General features: G+C 34.8%; 1 protein-coding gene across 2 annotated transcripts in view; it reads left to right on the forward strand.

The window, feature by feature from the left end:
- The window catches only part of EDIL3 (EGF like repeats and discoidin domains 3), a 416,261-nt gene that overhangs the window by 230,053 nt on the left and 170,162 nt on the right, over window positions 1-16,046 (forward strand). For both annotated transcript variants that reach the window (XM_079143471.1, XM_079143470.1), the window contains one exon: window positions 428-541. In XM_079143471.1, coding sequence (XP_078999597.1) covers window positions 428-541 — 114 coding nt within the window. The remainder of the gene's footprint in view (window positions 1-427; window positions 542-16,046) is intronic.

Genomic DNA, 16,046 nt, shown 5'->3' on the forward strand with positions numbered 1-16,046 from the left:
TTAGAATTTTAATGAATTAAGATGAAATGAGACAGTGTTAATTGGCAGTTGCTGCAGGGTGGTTTCTAGATCTTGTAAGTAAAACCAATTCATCTCTCTATCAAGGTTAATTTGTTTGATTTAATTCTAAGGATACACTGAATATTTCCCCAAATTATTCATATATATTTTTAGAATTTGAGAATGGTTTAGTTCTGTTGATCCTTCATCTGGATTTTCAATTGTATTTGAAATTGATTAAATTTATTTTTAATGAACTGTTGGTTTAAGCAGCATTTATATCATTGACATATGTACACACACACACACCAAAAGGAATAGCATTACTCAGACTTTTTCATTCAAAATGCCTAAAACCTTCTAATATCTAATCATTTATTTATCTTTTTTTAACAATAGCTAACTTCATTTATTCTTTTTTCCTCAGATATAAATGAATGTGAAGCTGAGCCTTGCAAAAATGGTGGAATATGTACGGACCTTGTTGCTAACTATTCCTGTGAGTGCCCAGGAGAGTTTATGGGAAGAAATTGCCAGTATAGTAAGTATTTTCATATATATGTGTATGTGTGTGTGTGTGTGTGTGTGTGTATGTATGTGTATATATATATATATATATATATATATAGACAGAGAGAGAGACAGAGAGAGATACAGAGATACATACACATACATAAATGATTTTATTTATGTATCCTCCATTTATTATGGAATCTGGGCCAAAATCAATACCATTCCTTCCAGAGTTCATAATTGTTCAAAATGGCACATTCCATATTTATTGACATTAATGTTATTAGCACACACATATTTTTCAGGGTATGTTTCAGTTCATAGTATACATAGGAGTAGCATCATGGACAGAAAAGAATGGCAACCGTCCCTCAGATATCCAAGCCTGTTTTGCCCAGGAATTTCATTTTCATTTTGAGAGTTGTATTACCTAGATTAATACTACCAGAGGGGTTACTTTGGATTTGACAGACAGGGAGCCTCTATCACAAATAAAAGGTATAAATGAAGACTGAGTCAGTTGACCTGTACCTCATATCAGCAAGGATTTTACAAACAATTTATTTGTCTTATTAGAAGACTAAGACAGTCAAATTTTGAAATAATAGGTCAACGGCAGGATAAACATTTGTGTGAAATGTTTCCAAAGAGGCAGAAAGTGTTAAACCCCTTAAAAAAAAAAAAAAAAAAAATAAGTGGGGAAAAAAATAGTAACCAGACTACAGTCGATGACATTGGGCCTAAGTTAGGCAGAAACACAGATAATTAAAAACACTAATGATGTCACTTTACAATCATTGGGTACTTATGGGAAACTTCATATGCTATAGATTTTGTGTATATTACACTATCTTAGCATCACAACATTATCATTCAAACTCAAAACAAAGATGCAGATAAGAATTCAAATGTAAAAACTGAGATACATATATAATGTGGTTCGCCCAAGCTTTCACAATTAGTTAATTAGTTGGTTGCAGAAGCAGAATTAATAAGGATGCAGGTCTTTGTATTCCAAACTGCATTTTCCTCTAATCTGAGAAAACTCTTTAGATACAGATGATCAAGGTAAACATGAATATACAATAAAACCATTACTTCTCTCTCTCTCTTCCTCTCTCTCTTTAGACACAGTTGCACATTTCCTACTTTCCCTTTCTTCCTTTCCTTTCCAACATGGTCTTTATAAAATAAAATAGGGAATAATATTGAATAATTTATATGAGTTACACATATAAACAATATAATCATCAAAAAACCATATACTCATCATCCCAAACCTGAAAAATTGCACTAAAATAATGGTGGGCAAACCCCTAGACACAGTGATGCCTGCCCATGCCCTGGCCTATTGCCTGGACTTTCACTGGCTCCTTCACAGAGCTGGTCCCAGGGCTCGGAGCTTGGACAGTGTGGCGCCCTCTCTTGACCTTGCCTCCTAAATTTTTGTTGGTGCTAAGTCAATTCTCCATCATAACCAGATGTGAGACTGACTTTGAGTGGCTGGATCCTTGAGCCCAGCCAGTCTTCCTCTCAGCCTCTGGATCTAGAAGGGACCAGAGGAGCAGGCCTCAGCTTCTGCATCTCCTGGTGGCTGGGACTAGCAGGGGACCTTGCTCTTGATGGCAGTGGGAGCCCCTGCTCTCTTCCACAAGGGCACAGATGCCCAAAGGACGCTCTTTTCCAGGACAAATGGGCCCTAGGTCTCAGGGCTAGGATGGGGTGGGAGGGTAGCCTTCAACATCAGCTCACACCCTACCTTCCCCAGATTTGCACTGGGGTTGGACTTGGAGTGATTGGAATGTTTTTAAGGGCTGGGATGTATCTTTTTTTAAATGTTATTTCTTGTAAAATAATCAAATTCTGAATATTGAAGCAAAGTATTAAACCAGGGGGAAATTTTTTCTTGGCTTAAAATAATTGGAAAAAGACATTGAGCAAGGGTTGATAAGGAAAGCTACAAGGCACATATGGATAAAAGGGAAGACTGAGGAAGCAGACAGACCATCCAACCAGAGACCAGGTGCCAGCCAAGCAGCTAGTCCAACAACCTTCCCATAAAGCACTTACCTGACCACCTACTACATTAACTGATATGCAGGTCTGGCTCTTGACCAGTCCCAGGCACAGCGCTTTGATCCTTTGTTTCCTGGAAAATGAAGATGACTGCCTGGTCAGTGCTGATAGTTGTGCTAAAAAACATGTCTATGGTGTCTATAAATTAACACTTTCCTAACATGAGGAAGAACAAACAAACCAAAATAATTCTGGGACAGAACAGAGGAACTTCCAAGAAGCATTGGAAATAAGCAGAGCTTAAAACCACACCTGGGTTAGCACACATTCTCACATGCTAAGGCAACTTCTGACCCATAGGAAGCCTGGACAGGGTAGCAACTGGAGGGAGAGTTCTTCCCATTTTCCTTCAGGGAGGACTGTTTAAGGAACTCATGAGAACTGCCTAGGGATGATTGTCACCCTGAATTGATCCATTCCTAGCTCTCTGAATCAGTTTGAGAAGAACTAGCATCGGAAGATGTGAACATTCTAGAATAGACCTAGGGCATTAAAGAATTGGGGTGGAGATCAGATTTGCTATCTGGGGGAGGAGGGGCTTATGAAATAAACACTAAATCAGGAAAGAGGGAAAGATGCCTTTGCTACCCAAAGACACAGCTGACTGCCAACATGTAGAAATTCAAGAAAACTGGATGTGAGCTGGAGCTTGAAACCAAGAGTTGAAACCTGTCTATAGCCTCATCAGAAACTTTTGTTGAGGTTACTACATCTGAAAATACCCTTGAGAAGAAAGACGCCTCATTGATTATGGAGGCATATATTGAAATCAGCTGTCCATTTATTTGCCATTAGTTTGTGCCTGATATCTTCCAATCAGTTTTTGATATTGTGTTTAATGAAATCTTCTATTTTTCTTTGACTTGGTTTTGTACTTATACACTATGTTTAAGATTTTCCTTTGAACGTGGACAAATCTTCCTTGACCTGAAGATTTAGTTTTACACACTGAGAACATTGAGAATTCACCACAGGGCCACAGAAAAGCACCTTCATGTTACAGATGGCACCACCTCTAAGCTGCTTGAAGTTAGGATCTTGGGAGTTGACATTAAATAGATTATATCTAATGTGATAGCTTCCACCCTGCAGCAAAACTGATAAATTTTCTTCTGGGCTTTGTATCATGTCCCAGAGTGCTACCACTGGTCAGTTTACAACTGTAATAATGGCAGAGAAACTATTTGGAAAGGTACTTCAGAAAGAAGGGATAATGACTGAGACAAACTGCTGGGTGGTGTCAGAAGACACCTGTACTGAAACATGACTATCCTGGATTCAAATCCAGTGGTCTTTAGTCCATCTTGATCTCATGCACACAGTTAATTTGCTTTACTTCTTTCATGTTTTTATCAATAGCTTAAGTTCAATTTATTTTGGTGGAATTTTGTATTTATGAAATAATAAATATAGACTTTGCAAAAGAATAAAACTGACAAAAATAACATAACTATAAAAATAGTAAAAGACAAAAATAAACTGAAAATATTTACAATAAAGATGGAAGAGGAATATTAATTATCCTTGGTTTATTGTATCTTTCAGTTCCATAAAATTAAACATAGCAGCAGAAAACAAATGGCAAAAATATGAAAAAAATTTCCATAAAGGAAGCAACTTAATATTTATAGTTGAATCACCTTCATCTTACAGTTGGCATCTTTTTAATTTTATGAAAATTCCCTTTATTACCTGTATAACCTGGAAAGAGTAATTATATTTTAAATAAAATTTAAAGATAGGGCACTATGTGAAAAATTTGGACTAAGCTCACCTCTCTCATTGCCTCTTCCCCTGCCTTGTATCTACTCCCTCTCATCTGGGGAATGAAAAGTGGAAAATAAGTGGCAGGAAAAAAAATAGAAAGTATAGCTAACAGAAAAGGATGAAACACAAGAGAAGGCTAGTTGGCAAACACTAAAAAGAATACAGAAAAGGAAAAGGAAGAAAAGAGGAAGGCGTGGAAGCTTTAAGCCATGGCTCCACGCTGAGCAGGAGGCTCCATAGGACGCTCTGACACAGGGACACACGCGCTCCACACGGATTCACACGCTCCTCACACTTTCACACAGGCTTATACCCTCTTACTCACATGCACAGACACCAGGAAGAAATGTGTTCTTAATTATGGAGGTGGGGGTTATAAACAAAGGAGGTGACAAAAATGTTTTTTCAAAGGCCTAAAGAACTCCCACCGTGCAAATTTACTTCAAGGAGTATTTCCTTGCTTATACATATGCTCCCTCCTACCTATTCTCCATCCAGCTGCCAGAAATAACCTTTAAAGAAAAGTTGAGAAAGCACCACCTCGCAGCCCAGTGTCTCACTTTGCTGTCATTAGGAAGAGTAAAAGTTACAGCCCTTGTATTCTGAGACTCACAGGACACATCTCTATCCAAACCTTGCTCACTCCTCTCTCTTCCACTCCATCTTCTGTCACTCTTTCTGGTGCACAACTGTAGCCACGCTGACCTCCTAACTGTTTCTAGCACATAACTGGTGCACTATTGTCCTAGAACATTTCCTTTCCCATTACTCTTTTTCTGCAGTATTTGCCACTGTGACACATCCCCATCCTGCCTTCAGGTAATTGAAAAAGAAAAATCTCAATGAAGTGTTCTTGACCTCAGCATACTGGAACACACTCTTCTGCTTTGTTTTTTTCTCTTTCACATTAATCACTAACAATTATTTTCAGATTTATTGTTTTTTATTGACTATTCCCTCAATAGAGTTGATGCTCCGTGAAAGAGAGATTTTATAACTGCCCAGAGTGTTACACATAGTATGTGTTCAATAAGGAATCTACTCAATGAATGAATGAACCTAGCATTTTTAGTTCCTTAAGAATAGGAATAAGATCTTATTTTTCTCAGTGTTTTCAACTACTATCAAATTCTTTTTACTTATCTTTCCTTTTTAAAGCAGTATTGTAAAGCTGCTTTTGGCAATATAATAAAATGTAATTCAGCACTTAGGTACTCAACTGGTTCACCACTGGTATATATTGGTACTCCAGCATTCATTGATACTCAATGAATATTAATGCAAATTGTATTTCTTTTTTTCTGTTGAAAATTAACCCTTTAATTTTGGACATAAAATTTTCCTATAAAAGTTCCAGTAATTATTTACTAATTATATTTATAGGTGGGTTAAGATGATAATACTTGTGATTTAAATAAGTTCACCTTAGCTTTTTAGATATGACCCATACAACTTACTCATTTATCTTGACAGATCTTAATTATCCTTTACTTTTATTTTCCATTTTAAATGAAATTGCTGTTGATTGAGACGTGAAAATCATTCAGGTGTTCCTATCATATTGATTACAGCATTACAACAATTCTTCTAATTAAAGTCCTCATTTAGATTCCCTTGTTGCTTTTAAATGATGTAAGCTCAAGTGTTCAGGCAGTCATGTCCATAAACAGCTTGAAAGGAAAATGATGATGGACAGGAATGAGAATCGAATTCTCATAAGAACAGATACACCTTGCCATGTATGTTTAACAGAACATGGTATTTAAACCAGAGTAAGTGCAATGGAAATTGATAGCACATTAGTGAACTAATCTAAAAATAACTAGAATTGTTTTCATTTATTGGGCTATGTGGCCCACAATAACCATATACATTTCCCTCCTGGCTGTTTAAATGTGACATGATTAAATTTCAGGAATGGCACTCAAATTCATTTTCATCACTGACACTATTTCTGGAAATTAAGATAGTTACCAAGGGAGCTCTTAAAATGCAACATTGCCAAACTATTATGCCAAAATGAATTAAGACTTGGATGAGTTCAGAGGGCTTTATTAAAAATAAAAACTGAAATCTTCAACTGAAAACAAAGTGTGGTTTCAAAATGTCAAAATTATTCATGTTTTTCCTAAAAGCTATAAATTAGTAGTATTTCTTATCTTCATTTCTGAACACCCATAACTCTCTGACCAAAATAAAAATGAACTAGTATTTTCAAATGCACATAGACCATACATGTAGTATATGTGTGTATGATATATGTATGTATATATAAAGAATATCTATGTATATTCTTTTTAACGTCAGTGTGTACTACCCTATACCTTGATGTAAATACAGGCTTATTTGATGAAAATATATAACTAAATAAATGATGTGATATGTGTTGTACATATTCAAAACAATTGTTGCTTTATACAGATGAATTTATAAGTAATGACAAGTACAATTGCTTAATTCTCTTGCCACCAATTGTCATATTATAATGTTGATTTTAGTTTTAAACTTCACTGTGTGCCAGGAATTGTCCTAAGTACTTTAAATATTAATTCATTTAATCCTCTCAGCAGTCTTGGAAATAGGTGCTATTTATTACTGGTTCCATTTTACAGAGAAATTGAGCTACTGAGTGATTAAATAATTTGCTTAGGTTCACATAGCTAGTAAACTGCAGAGCTTGGCCTCAGTCCCAGTCATTGCAGCTGCAGAGCCTGCAGTCCTAAGTATGACATGATCCTGTCCCTTGCAGGGTAAAAGGAAACTGTATTAGACTGCATATATAAAAACACTTGCACTTGATGAGTGGCCTTGGTGAGTGGCAGCAGCATTAGAGGGAAGAACACAGGCTTTGCATTTAAACAAAACCAGGGTTTTAACTACGATTTTTCTATTTGTATCTTCATATCCTGAACAAAGTAGTTGCCCTTTCTATACCTCAGATTCCTTTTCTGTAAGTGCACTTAATAATTCATTTGATTTATATTGATGGAAAGGTTAAAATTAATAGTACATATAAAATACCTAGGTCAATAAGTATTATAAATAATTACTTAAATAAATAGACATGAAGATTTTTAGAGTTGTTTGAAAAATGCCAGTGTATCCCAACATTTTATAAATTGTGATTTTATATAATTTAGATATTTTATATGGTCAAACAGCTCACTTATCTTTTGTAACTGGGTGTATGTAATTGAGAATAATTTGTATGGAAGTTAGCCTACAACCTAATTTCCTACTCTTCTTTATCCAAGTAGGGCATAGACCCAAAAATAAAATTGAAAGAAATTTGCCAGTGAAATAAGTCAGACACAGAGACTCATCATGTCACATGTGCGTGGGGTATGAGAACATTGATCTTAGAGAAGTGCAGAATAGGGTGGTGGTTACCAGAGGATGTGAGAGGAAGGAGAAGGGAAGGAGAGAAGAAGCTGATAATGGGTACTGAGTTACATTCAGATGAGAGAATGCAGTTTTGGTGTCCTTTTGCATAGTAGGATGGCTGTAGATAACCATTCTGTACTATATATTTAAAAAATCTAGGGAAAAAAGGATCTTGAAGTTTTCTCCAGGAAGAAGATAATATGAGAATATAAATATGTTTAACCTTATTCAGATATTACATAATGCACACATGTATAGAAACAGCACATGACGCCCTATATAAATATACAATTCCTTATTTTTATCATTAAATTAAAAAATAAAATCTGATATAAAATAGTTTTAAAATAAGGTGTTTACTAAGAAGTGAAGAAGCAAATTAAACACATGCTAGTGAATATATCAAACTACCCAATCAAATAAACTAGCCACAGATGTTTATTGAGCTTTTCTTAGCATAACTAAGTGCATGGTTTTTAGGACATATGTGAATGAATTAATTCATTCGCCAACTTACATCAAACTTTAGCTACCATTTAAAGTGGGGGTGAAATTGTCATTAGATTAAATCCAGTTTCTATTCTTATGCATTTCACAGATTAGTGGGTTAAAAAAAGTGTGATATAATATCTAATTATAAAATCTGATGGGTGCCATGAAGGCAGAGAAGAGAGAGCTACGACGGGACACCTGTTCTGCTTGAGGGTTTGAAGAAGAGACGTGCACTGAGAGCAGAAGAATGTGTAGTCTGTACCTTAACAAAGCAGGAGGGTGGTAGAGAAGAGAGTTTTACAAAGGGAAGGACAGTATCCTCACGGAAAAACAAACCACTTGTTTTTGAGAATCCTAATATCCAACGATGAGTTAAAAATGCTTTTTAATCATCATGTGATAGCATTTGTGGAAGGATTACTTAACTTTTAGGTCTTAATATTGTGGAGTCAAGAAATTTCATTTGGAGATCAAGATAAAACAAAATTTATATACTCCAAAATCCATATTATAAACTACACATTTTACAACCATAGGGATTTGTGAAACACCAAATACACTTTAACTTTTGTAAATGTTAATGTCTGAGAAATGTAGCAAGAAATCAAAGAGAAAAAGAAAAATAATATTTACCATTAATCCTAGTTTTATTTCACGTAATTAAAATTTGATATGTTTTAGAAATTTAGAAGCAATTCTTTAGTAATGATGTCTTTGAAAGTACTTCCTAATTTAATTTCAGATTGCTTAACTTTACTTGAAACATATAACAAAGAAATAAGCCAATCCTGAAAATTCAAAGGTCAAATCTTTTCTCTGATATGCAGATACTAACACACAGCAAGAGTGGGGAGGGGAAGAAGAAAATTCAGTGGACTGGGCAAAAGGGAATGAAGGGAAGGAGACAGGATATTAATAGGAAAGACAGTAGAATGAATCTGACGTAACTTTTCTATGTTCATACATGAATACACCACCAATGAAACTCCACATCATGTACAACAGTAAGAATAGGATCCTAATTAGAATGAGTTATTCTCCATTTATGTGTAATATGTCAAAATACACTCTGCTATCATGTATATCTAAAAGAATAAGCTTAAAATCTTTTTTAAAATATTAATCCAGAATTCCAGCGGAATAGAAAAGGGACCATTTTCCTCAGGCTGCCACCTTGTTATGAACATAAGAGAAAAAATAAATTGTGAATTGATGAACATTTTATATTCAGCTTGAGATATAATATTAAATCCAAGATACATACTGTTTCAAGTCTACCCATGAATATGCAGGTCTACAAATATAAATAACCATAGGTGTATATTCTCAAATACAGAGAATTATTTCAGTTTTTCACATTCTTTTAAGAGATCTGACAGTAGGTTTTAAAACAAAATACTGTGCAACTATATCAGTAGTTCTCAAGAAAAGAAATGATACCAACATTACTGCAGGGTGAAGCCTTTGCAACAATAAACACAGAAAAAATTGACTTGGTGACAAAACTGAATTGGATTTTCTGTGTCTGACACATAAGTTCCATCTTCAGTCGGATGCCTCTGGCTATATCTTTTCAAATGTTACCCAACAGTTTTGTGCAGACATATCACACTTCACACTTTGAAAGTTCACCTGCTGGACCTTAAAATGATAATGTAATAAAAGAAAGAGAAAAGTATCCAAAAAATGCTCAGATAAACTTTCTAGGATTTATTAAATATTTCTAACAAATTGAATTGAATTCTCATTACCTGGCAGTTTTTTATTTGATGCAAAATAATTGATGAAACATCCAATAAGACATTCTTAGATATTCTTGATTTTCCAATTTTGTCAGCATTCCCAATACAATTTATAATACATAAAACATGTATGTCCAGGAACTGTAAATTAATCTTACATTTATTCTCTAGTGTTTTAAAAACACATACCCTAACGTTTCCCAATTCAAAGAAAGAAAGATAAAAGTACTCAGAAACAAGGATTTTGGAAACAGAATAACTTGATTTAGTACTCATCAAATTTAGAACTATAGTGAATCCTTAAAAAATATTTTTCTCAGACTGAAAATACCAATCTTTTCAACATCATCACAGACCCTACCCTTGCAGAAAATGGGGAGAACTCGAATAAAGTTTGTATAGTTTATAAAAAAAAAATAAATAAATAACATTAGAAAAGAAGCCATCCTGAAAATGGACACTCGAAACATGGTTCAAGCATAACTTGAGGGCCACTTGCTATCCTATAAATTCTAACATAGCATTCTTGGGTGCTAAGGCAAAAGTTTGGATCCAACCATCAGTGTGAGCTTGAAGTATTTTTTTTTTTTATAATGGAAAAATTGCAGCCCAAACCATAGTGATTTCTGCTTTTATCATATTCAAGAATAGCAGAGATAAATGCATTTCTCACATAGGAGAAAGAATAGGGACAGTTCCTGATCTTTCTCTGAATGTGCACAATTTTCCAAATGATGACATGACTTCCTGAGCTCTCAAGGGTTTCAAATGGTTGCAATAAAATTTTACTGTCAACCTAGAGCTAAGTTTGGCTGTGACAGCAACAACTGGCATGACCCCTGGCCACAATTTTCGACTGATTCAGCACACTTGGAAGTGATGGTTTTCAGAAGCATGTAAGACAAAGAACCAAGTCCACAAACACAATTCGAGTTTTATCATCAGAGCTTTCTTTTTTAACTGAAGAATCAGGGCATGACAGACTGCTTTTCTGTTTAGGCAGGTGGAATTCTAGGTGCATTGGAGACACCTAGATGAGGTAATGCAGCTGGTTACTAAAGTGCAGATGGTAGCCCAGGGAAGCCTTGATGATAAGGATTCAGATTTAATAAAATCAGATGAGACTGGTAAAGTGACAAAACTGAATGACATTGTCAAGGGAAAATGTGAAGAGAAAAGAGTGGAAGATCACTAAGAATAGAATTTTTAGCAGGTAAAAATCATTGTTTATCTGCAGAGGTTCAAAAAATAGAATAACAGTAATCTGAAAAATAGAGCATAAAGACTGAGAGAGCAAGGGAAAGGGTGCTTCTGGAACAGGTTCTGGGCAAGGAAATGGAGACTAAGAAAAGATGTCTTAATTTGGAGGTTCAACCCCTTAATGGCCCTTACATAATTGTAGTGGGTGGAGGAGAAGTATGATGGATTGCAAGTGCTCATATTGAGCAGGTGCCGAGTAAGCAATGAAAATCACAGACCGTACCTCCCAGATTATGGTACATGCTACTTGGAGCATATCTTAAACCCTAAAGAGCCATTGAGGTGACCAAGGTCCTAAAAATAAATTTCATAATAGTTACTTTAATAGCTTTATCTGGTCAATAATACACTTTCTTTTTAGAGCTCTAAAGGGAATGGACACATAAAGTATCCAACTTAAAAATAAATTGAACTTGAGGAATATGGTTCTATAAAAAGAGTAGAGCCAGAGAAAAGTCTGTAAATCCAATACTAAAATTCAAGGAAAACAGGAGCATGGACAGAAAATAAACTATTCTGACAAGAAAAATGGAAAGAACTATAGTTATATAAGGAAACCTATAAATACTCAGCACTATTATCTAACTACAAAACACCAAGGAATGGAAACTGCAGTTTTTCGCTCAGAGAATCCAGAGATATTCGTGGTGGTTTGTTCAAAATAAAATTCATTTTATATTTTCTCTGGCACACTTGAGCAGACTCACAATTTTTTAAACATCCATACAATGACTATTTGGAATATAAATATTGCTTTATATTTACTTGGCAGAAACTTAATAATGCCATTTCCCTTTCTATTAGACTTATTCCTGGATTCTTCCACTGTTAGTAGTCTTCAGTTTAACAGAACATGAGTACTTTACTATAAGGATTAATATAAGGGTGTTCTCAATTCCAATATTTAAGTGCTCAATGCAAGATTTCTCAATTCCAATCTTTAAGTGCTCAATGCAAAATTTTAACCAAGGTACAAGTTTCTCAATGTGTCCTTTGATGAGAAAACAAAAATGATGCTTTCATTTATAATTAAGGACTGCCTAAAATTTAGAATTTCCATCAATCATAAATATAGGCAATAACAACTTATAGAATTAGAAATACCTCTAACAGAAATCACAGATATTATAATTTCACATTCGTTGCAAATATGTAAAAATATCATTTACATGTTTCACTAATATGAATCTCTAAGAGACCTGTATCTCTCTTTTATTTAATGTAAATTCTGAAATGAGTCTCTAGATTTCCCCAAACTGACAAAAAGTCCATCCAAAGAAAAGGTTTATAACCCCAAGTTAATGCTTTATCTACTTGAAAATATGATTTCCTCCTTTATAATGTGAATGAAATTTTTGTAAATAAAAGCTATCAACAAGCTATTTTCATTGATCCTGTATTTCTGGCCTATCTGTTGAGTTTTGTTCTCAAATTCTATGTATTAAAAATGTGTAAGTACAATAGCAGATCATATTGTTAAGCCAGATTTCTGTCATTGTGTTCACCAAGGCTTTACTAACAGGATTGAGGATTTATGACTGAACCCACTTCTACTTCTTATCAATAGCACAGATTTAGAAAATTTTTAAACTCTGGAGATGTATTCTAAGGTACCTACCCTATGAACACTAACCTGTATTTAAAAGACAAGAGAAAGAGCCAAACTAAGTAACTACCTCCAATTCTCCTCTGACCCCATCGTCTATCCCTATCCCCTGCCCATGAAGTTGAGCGTATTGTCTGCCTTTGACCAGGACATTTTTAGTTCCCCTAAAGTCAGTTATTATCTATAATCAACTTAGTTGATTTTTCAATGTCTTTTTTATTTAATTTATTTTTATTGTAAACAAATGGGACACATCTTGTTTCTCTGTACATGAAGTAAAGGCATACCATTAGTGTAATCATACATTTACCTAGGGTAATAGTTTTTGATTCATTCTGTTATTTTTTCCTTCCCCCCCCACTCCTCCCACCCCTCTTTTCCCTCTATACAGTCCCCCTTCCTCCATTCTTGCCCTTCTCCCACCCCCCATTTTGTGTCATCATCTGCTTATCAACGAGATAATTCATCCTTTAGTTTGTTGAGATTGGCTTATCTTGTTTAGCATGATATTCTCCAATTTCATCCATTTGCCTGCAAATCCCATAATTTTATTATTCTTTATGACTGAGTAATATTACATTGTATATATATATGCCACAGTTTCTTTATCCATTCATCAATTGAAGGGCATCTAGGTTGGTTCCACAATCTGGCTATGGTGAATTGAGCAGCTATGAACATTGATGTGGCTGTATCTCTGTAGTATGCTGATTTTAAATCCTTTGGGTATAGGCCAAGGAGTGGGATAGCTGGGTCAAATGGTGGGTCCATTCCAAGGATCCTAAGGAATCTCCATACTTCTTTCCAGAGTGGCTGCACTAATTTGCAACCCCACCAGCAATGTATGAGTGTACCTTTTTCCCCACATCCTCTCCAACACCTATTGTTGCTTGTATTCTTGATAATTGCCATTCTAATTGGGGTGAGATGGAATCTTAGGGTAGTTTTGATTTGCATTTCTCTTATTATTAGAGATGTTGAACATTTTTTCATATATCTGTTGATTGCTTGTAGACCTTCTTCTGTGAAGTGTCTGTTCATTTCCTTAGCCCATTTGTTGATTGGGTTATTTGTATTCTTGGTGTAGAGTTTTTTGAGTTCTTTATAGATTCTGGAAATTAGTGCTCTATCTGAAGTATGAGTGGCAAAGATTTTCTCCCATTCTGTAGGCTCTCTCTTCACATTGCTGATAGTATCCTTTGCTGAGAGAAAGCTTTTTAGTTTGAATCTATCCCAGTTAATGATTCTTGCTTTAATTTCTTGTGCTATGGGAGTCCTGTTAAGGAAGTCTGATCCTATGCTGACATTTTGAAGATTTGGACCTACTTTTTCTTCTATAAGATGAAGGGTCTCTGGTCTGGTTCCAAGGTCCTTGATCCATTTTGAGTTGAGTTTTGTGCAGGGTGAGAGATAGGGGTTTAGTTTCATTCTGTTGCATATGGTTTTCCAGTTTTCCCAGCACCATTTGTTGAAGAGGCTATCTTTCCTCCATTGCATATTTTTGGCCCCTTTGTCTAGTATGAGAAAATTGTATTTATTTGGGTTTGTGTCCGTTTCCTCTATTCTGTACCATTGATCTACTTGTCTATTTTGGTGCCAATACCATGCCGTTTTTGTTGCTATTGCTTTGTAGTATAGTTGAAGTTCTGGTATTGTGATACCTGCTGCTTCACTCTTCCTGCTGAGGATTGCTTTAACTATTCTGGGTTTCTTATCAATGTCTTTTACATGATCACTTTAGAATAATAAATCCAGTATGAATTAAATAAATATTGCCAGTGGTCCAAAATCCATAGCATCATATGTAAATTTATGGGGATCACTCATTACTCGGGGTTGATGTAAGAAGTACCTCTATGTTAACTTAGCAATATTTTTGCTTAGTATGCACATCAGTTTCAAAGTATAAAGTTAATTATCACTAAATATGTAATTAATTATATTTTTTAAATTTAGTTCTTTTCTTATAGTAGAGCTCAACCTAGAGTTCTTTTAAGCAGTATATGCTTCCTAAATCCATATGATTCTATCACTTACATTGCCTTCTTTCTTTCAGAAAATTAAGTTTGCACAGATCTCTAGATGTCAGACAAAAAGTCAAAGGAAGGAAGGGACAACTAACATGTTTTTTGCAACATGATGGTGGCAATATAGTTATTCTACCTGTTGAGATAAACGTTAACCTATATACAACATCATCCAGCATGTGTGAGGCTCTGACTTCAGTCCATCATACTGAAAATATTTTGAAATATGGCTCAGACACGCTTTGGTCTGGCTTTTTTGATTTCTGATTTCAAAAAATAGAGCCACTCAATTTACCTCAGTAAAAAGATGACCAGAACTATGAATCAGAACAATGAAGATGCCTTGTGCACTACTTGGGTTTCTGTGTAGCTCTCTCATTCTCTCTTTGATCCCATTTCTAGGTCATATGCTCTTTCAGAAAATTTTTATTTCTCCTTGTTTTGTTACTCTTCTTCTTTCTCTGCGTGGATGATGAAGTTAACTTAATGATACTCCTCACTTATAAGGATATTTTCATTTGAAATTCCTTCTTGTAATGCACAATAAGTAGTTCAATAGACTGTACTACAAAATGTTACTTATAAATCAAGAACGGCAGTTATCCTATAAGTGTACCTGAGAAGAAAAATAATGTGTTTGATATTTCCCAACTCCTTTTCCCAGTATAGGAAAATACCAGCTGTTAATACACATTTAACCTTTTGGTGTAGTTAGGTGAATTTTGTCATGGAAGCGTCTGTGAGTTTGTTCATTATGCAAAACACTATAAAAGTCCCCCACAACTATTAACTATGAACTTCTGTTATTATGTGTTCTAATCATAATAAGCAAAACTGTTTCTGTATACTGTTAAGTAGTGGCATTGTAATCCTGAAAACACTGCAAAATAATATGGAAAATTTGGTTCAGTGAAATTGATAAAAGAATTTTTAAAGGTCAGGTGGAGTTATTTTTCTAAGGCGGAGTTCACACCCAGTAATTTCTAGTGAATGTCTCTGTGCCACTTCCAAAGGGGTGAGAGCATCACTTGGAGAACTGCTGAGGGACCCTGGTTTGAATGGTCCTTTAATATTTTCTTTATAACTTCTTTCTAATTAGAAAAGTAATAGATATCTTTAAAAGAGTACTTGGAAAACACAAAATTAATGTTTTAATTTCCTTTCCTTTTGAAATGAAGT

Source organism: Sciurus vulgaris, assembly GCF_902686455.1.
Source record: "Sciurus vulgaris genome assembly, chromosome: 6".
NCBI lineage: Eukaryota > Metazoa > Chordata > Mammalia > Rodentia > Sciuridae > Sciurus > Sciurus vulgaris.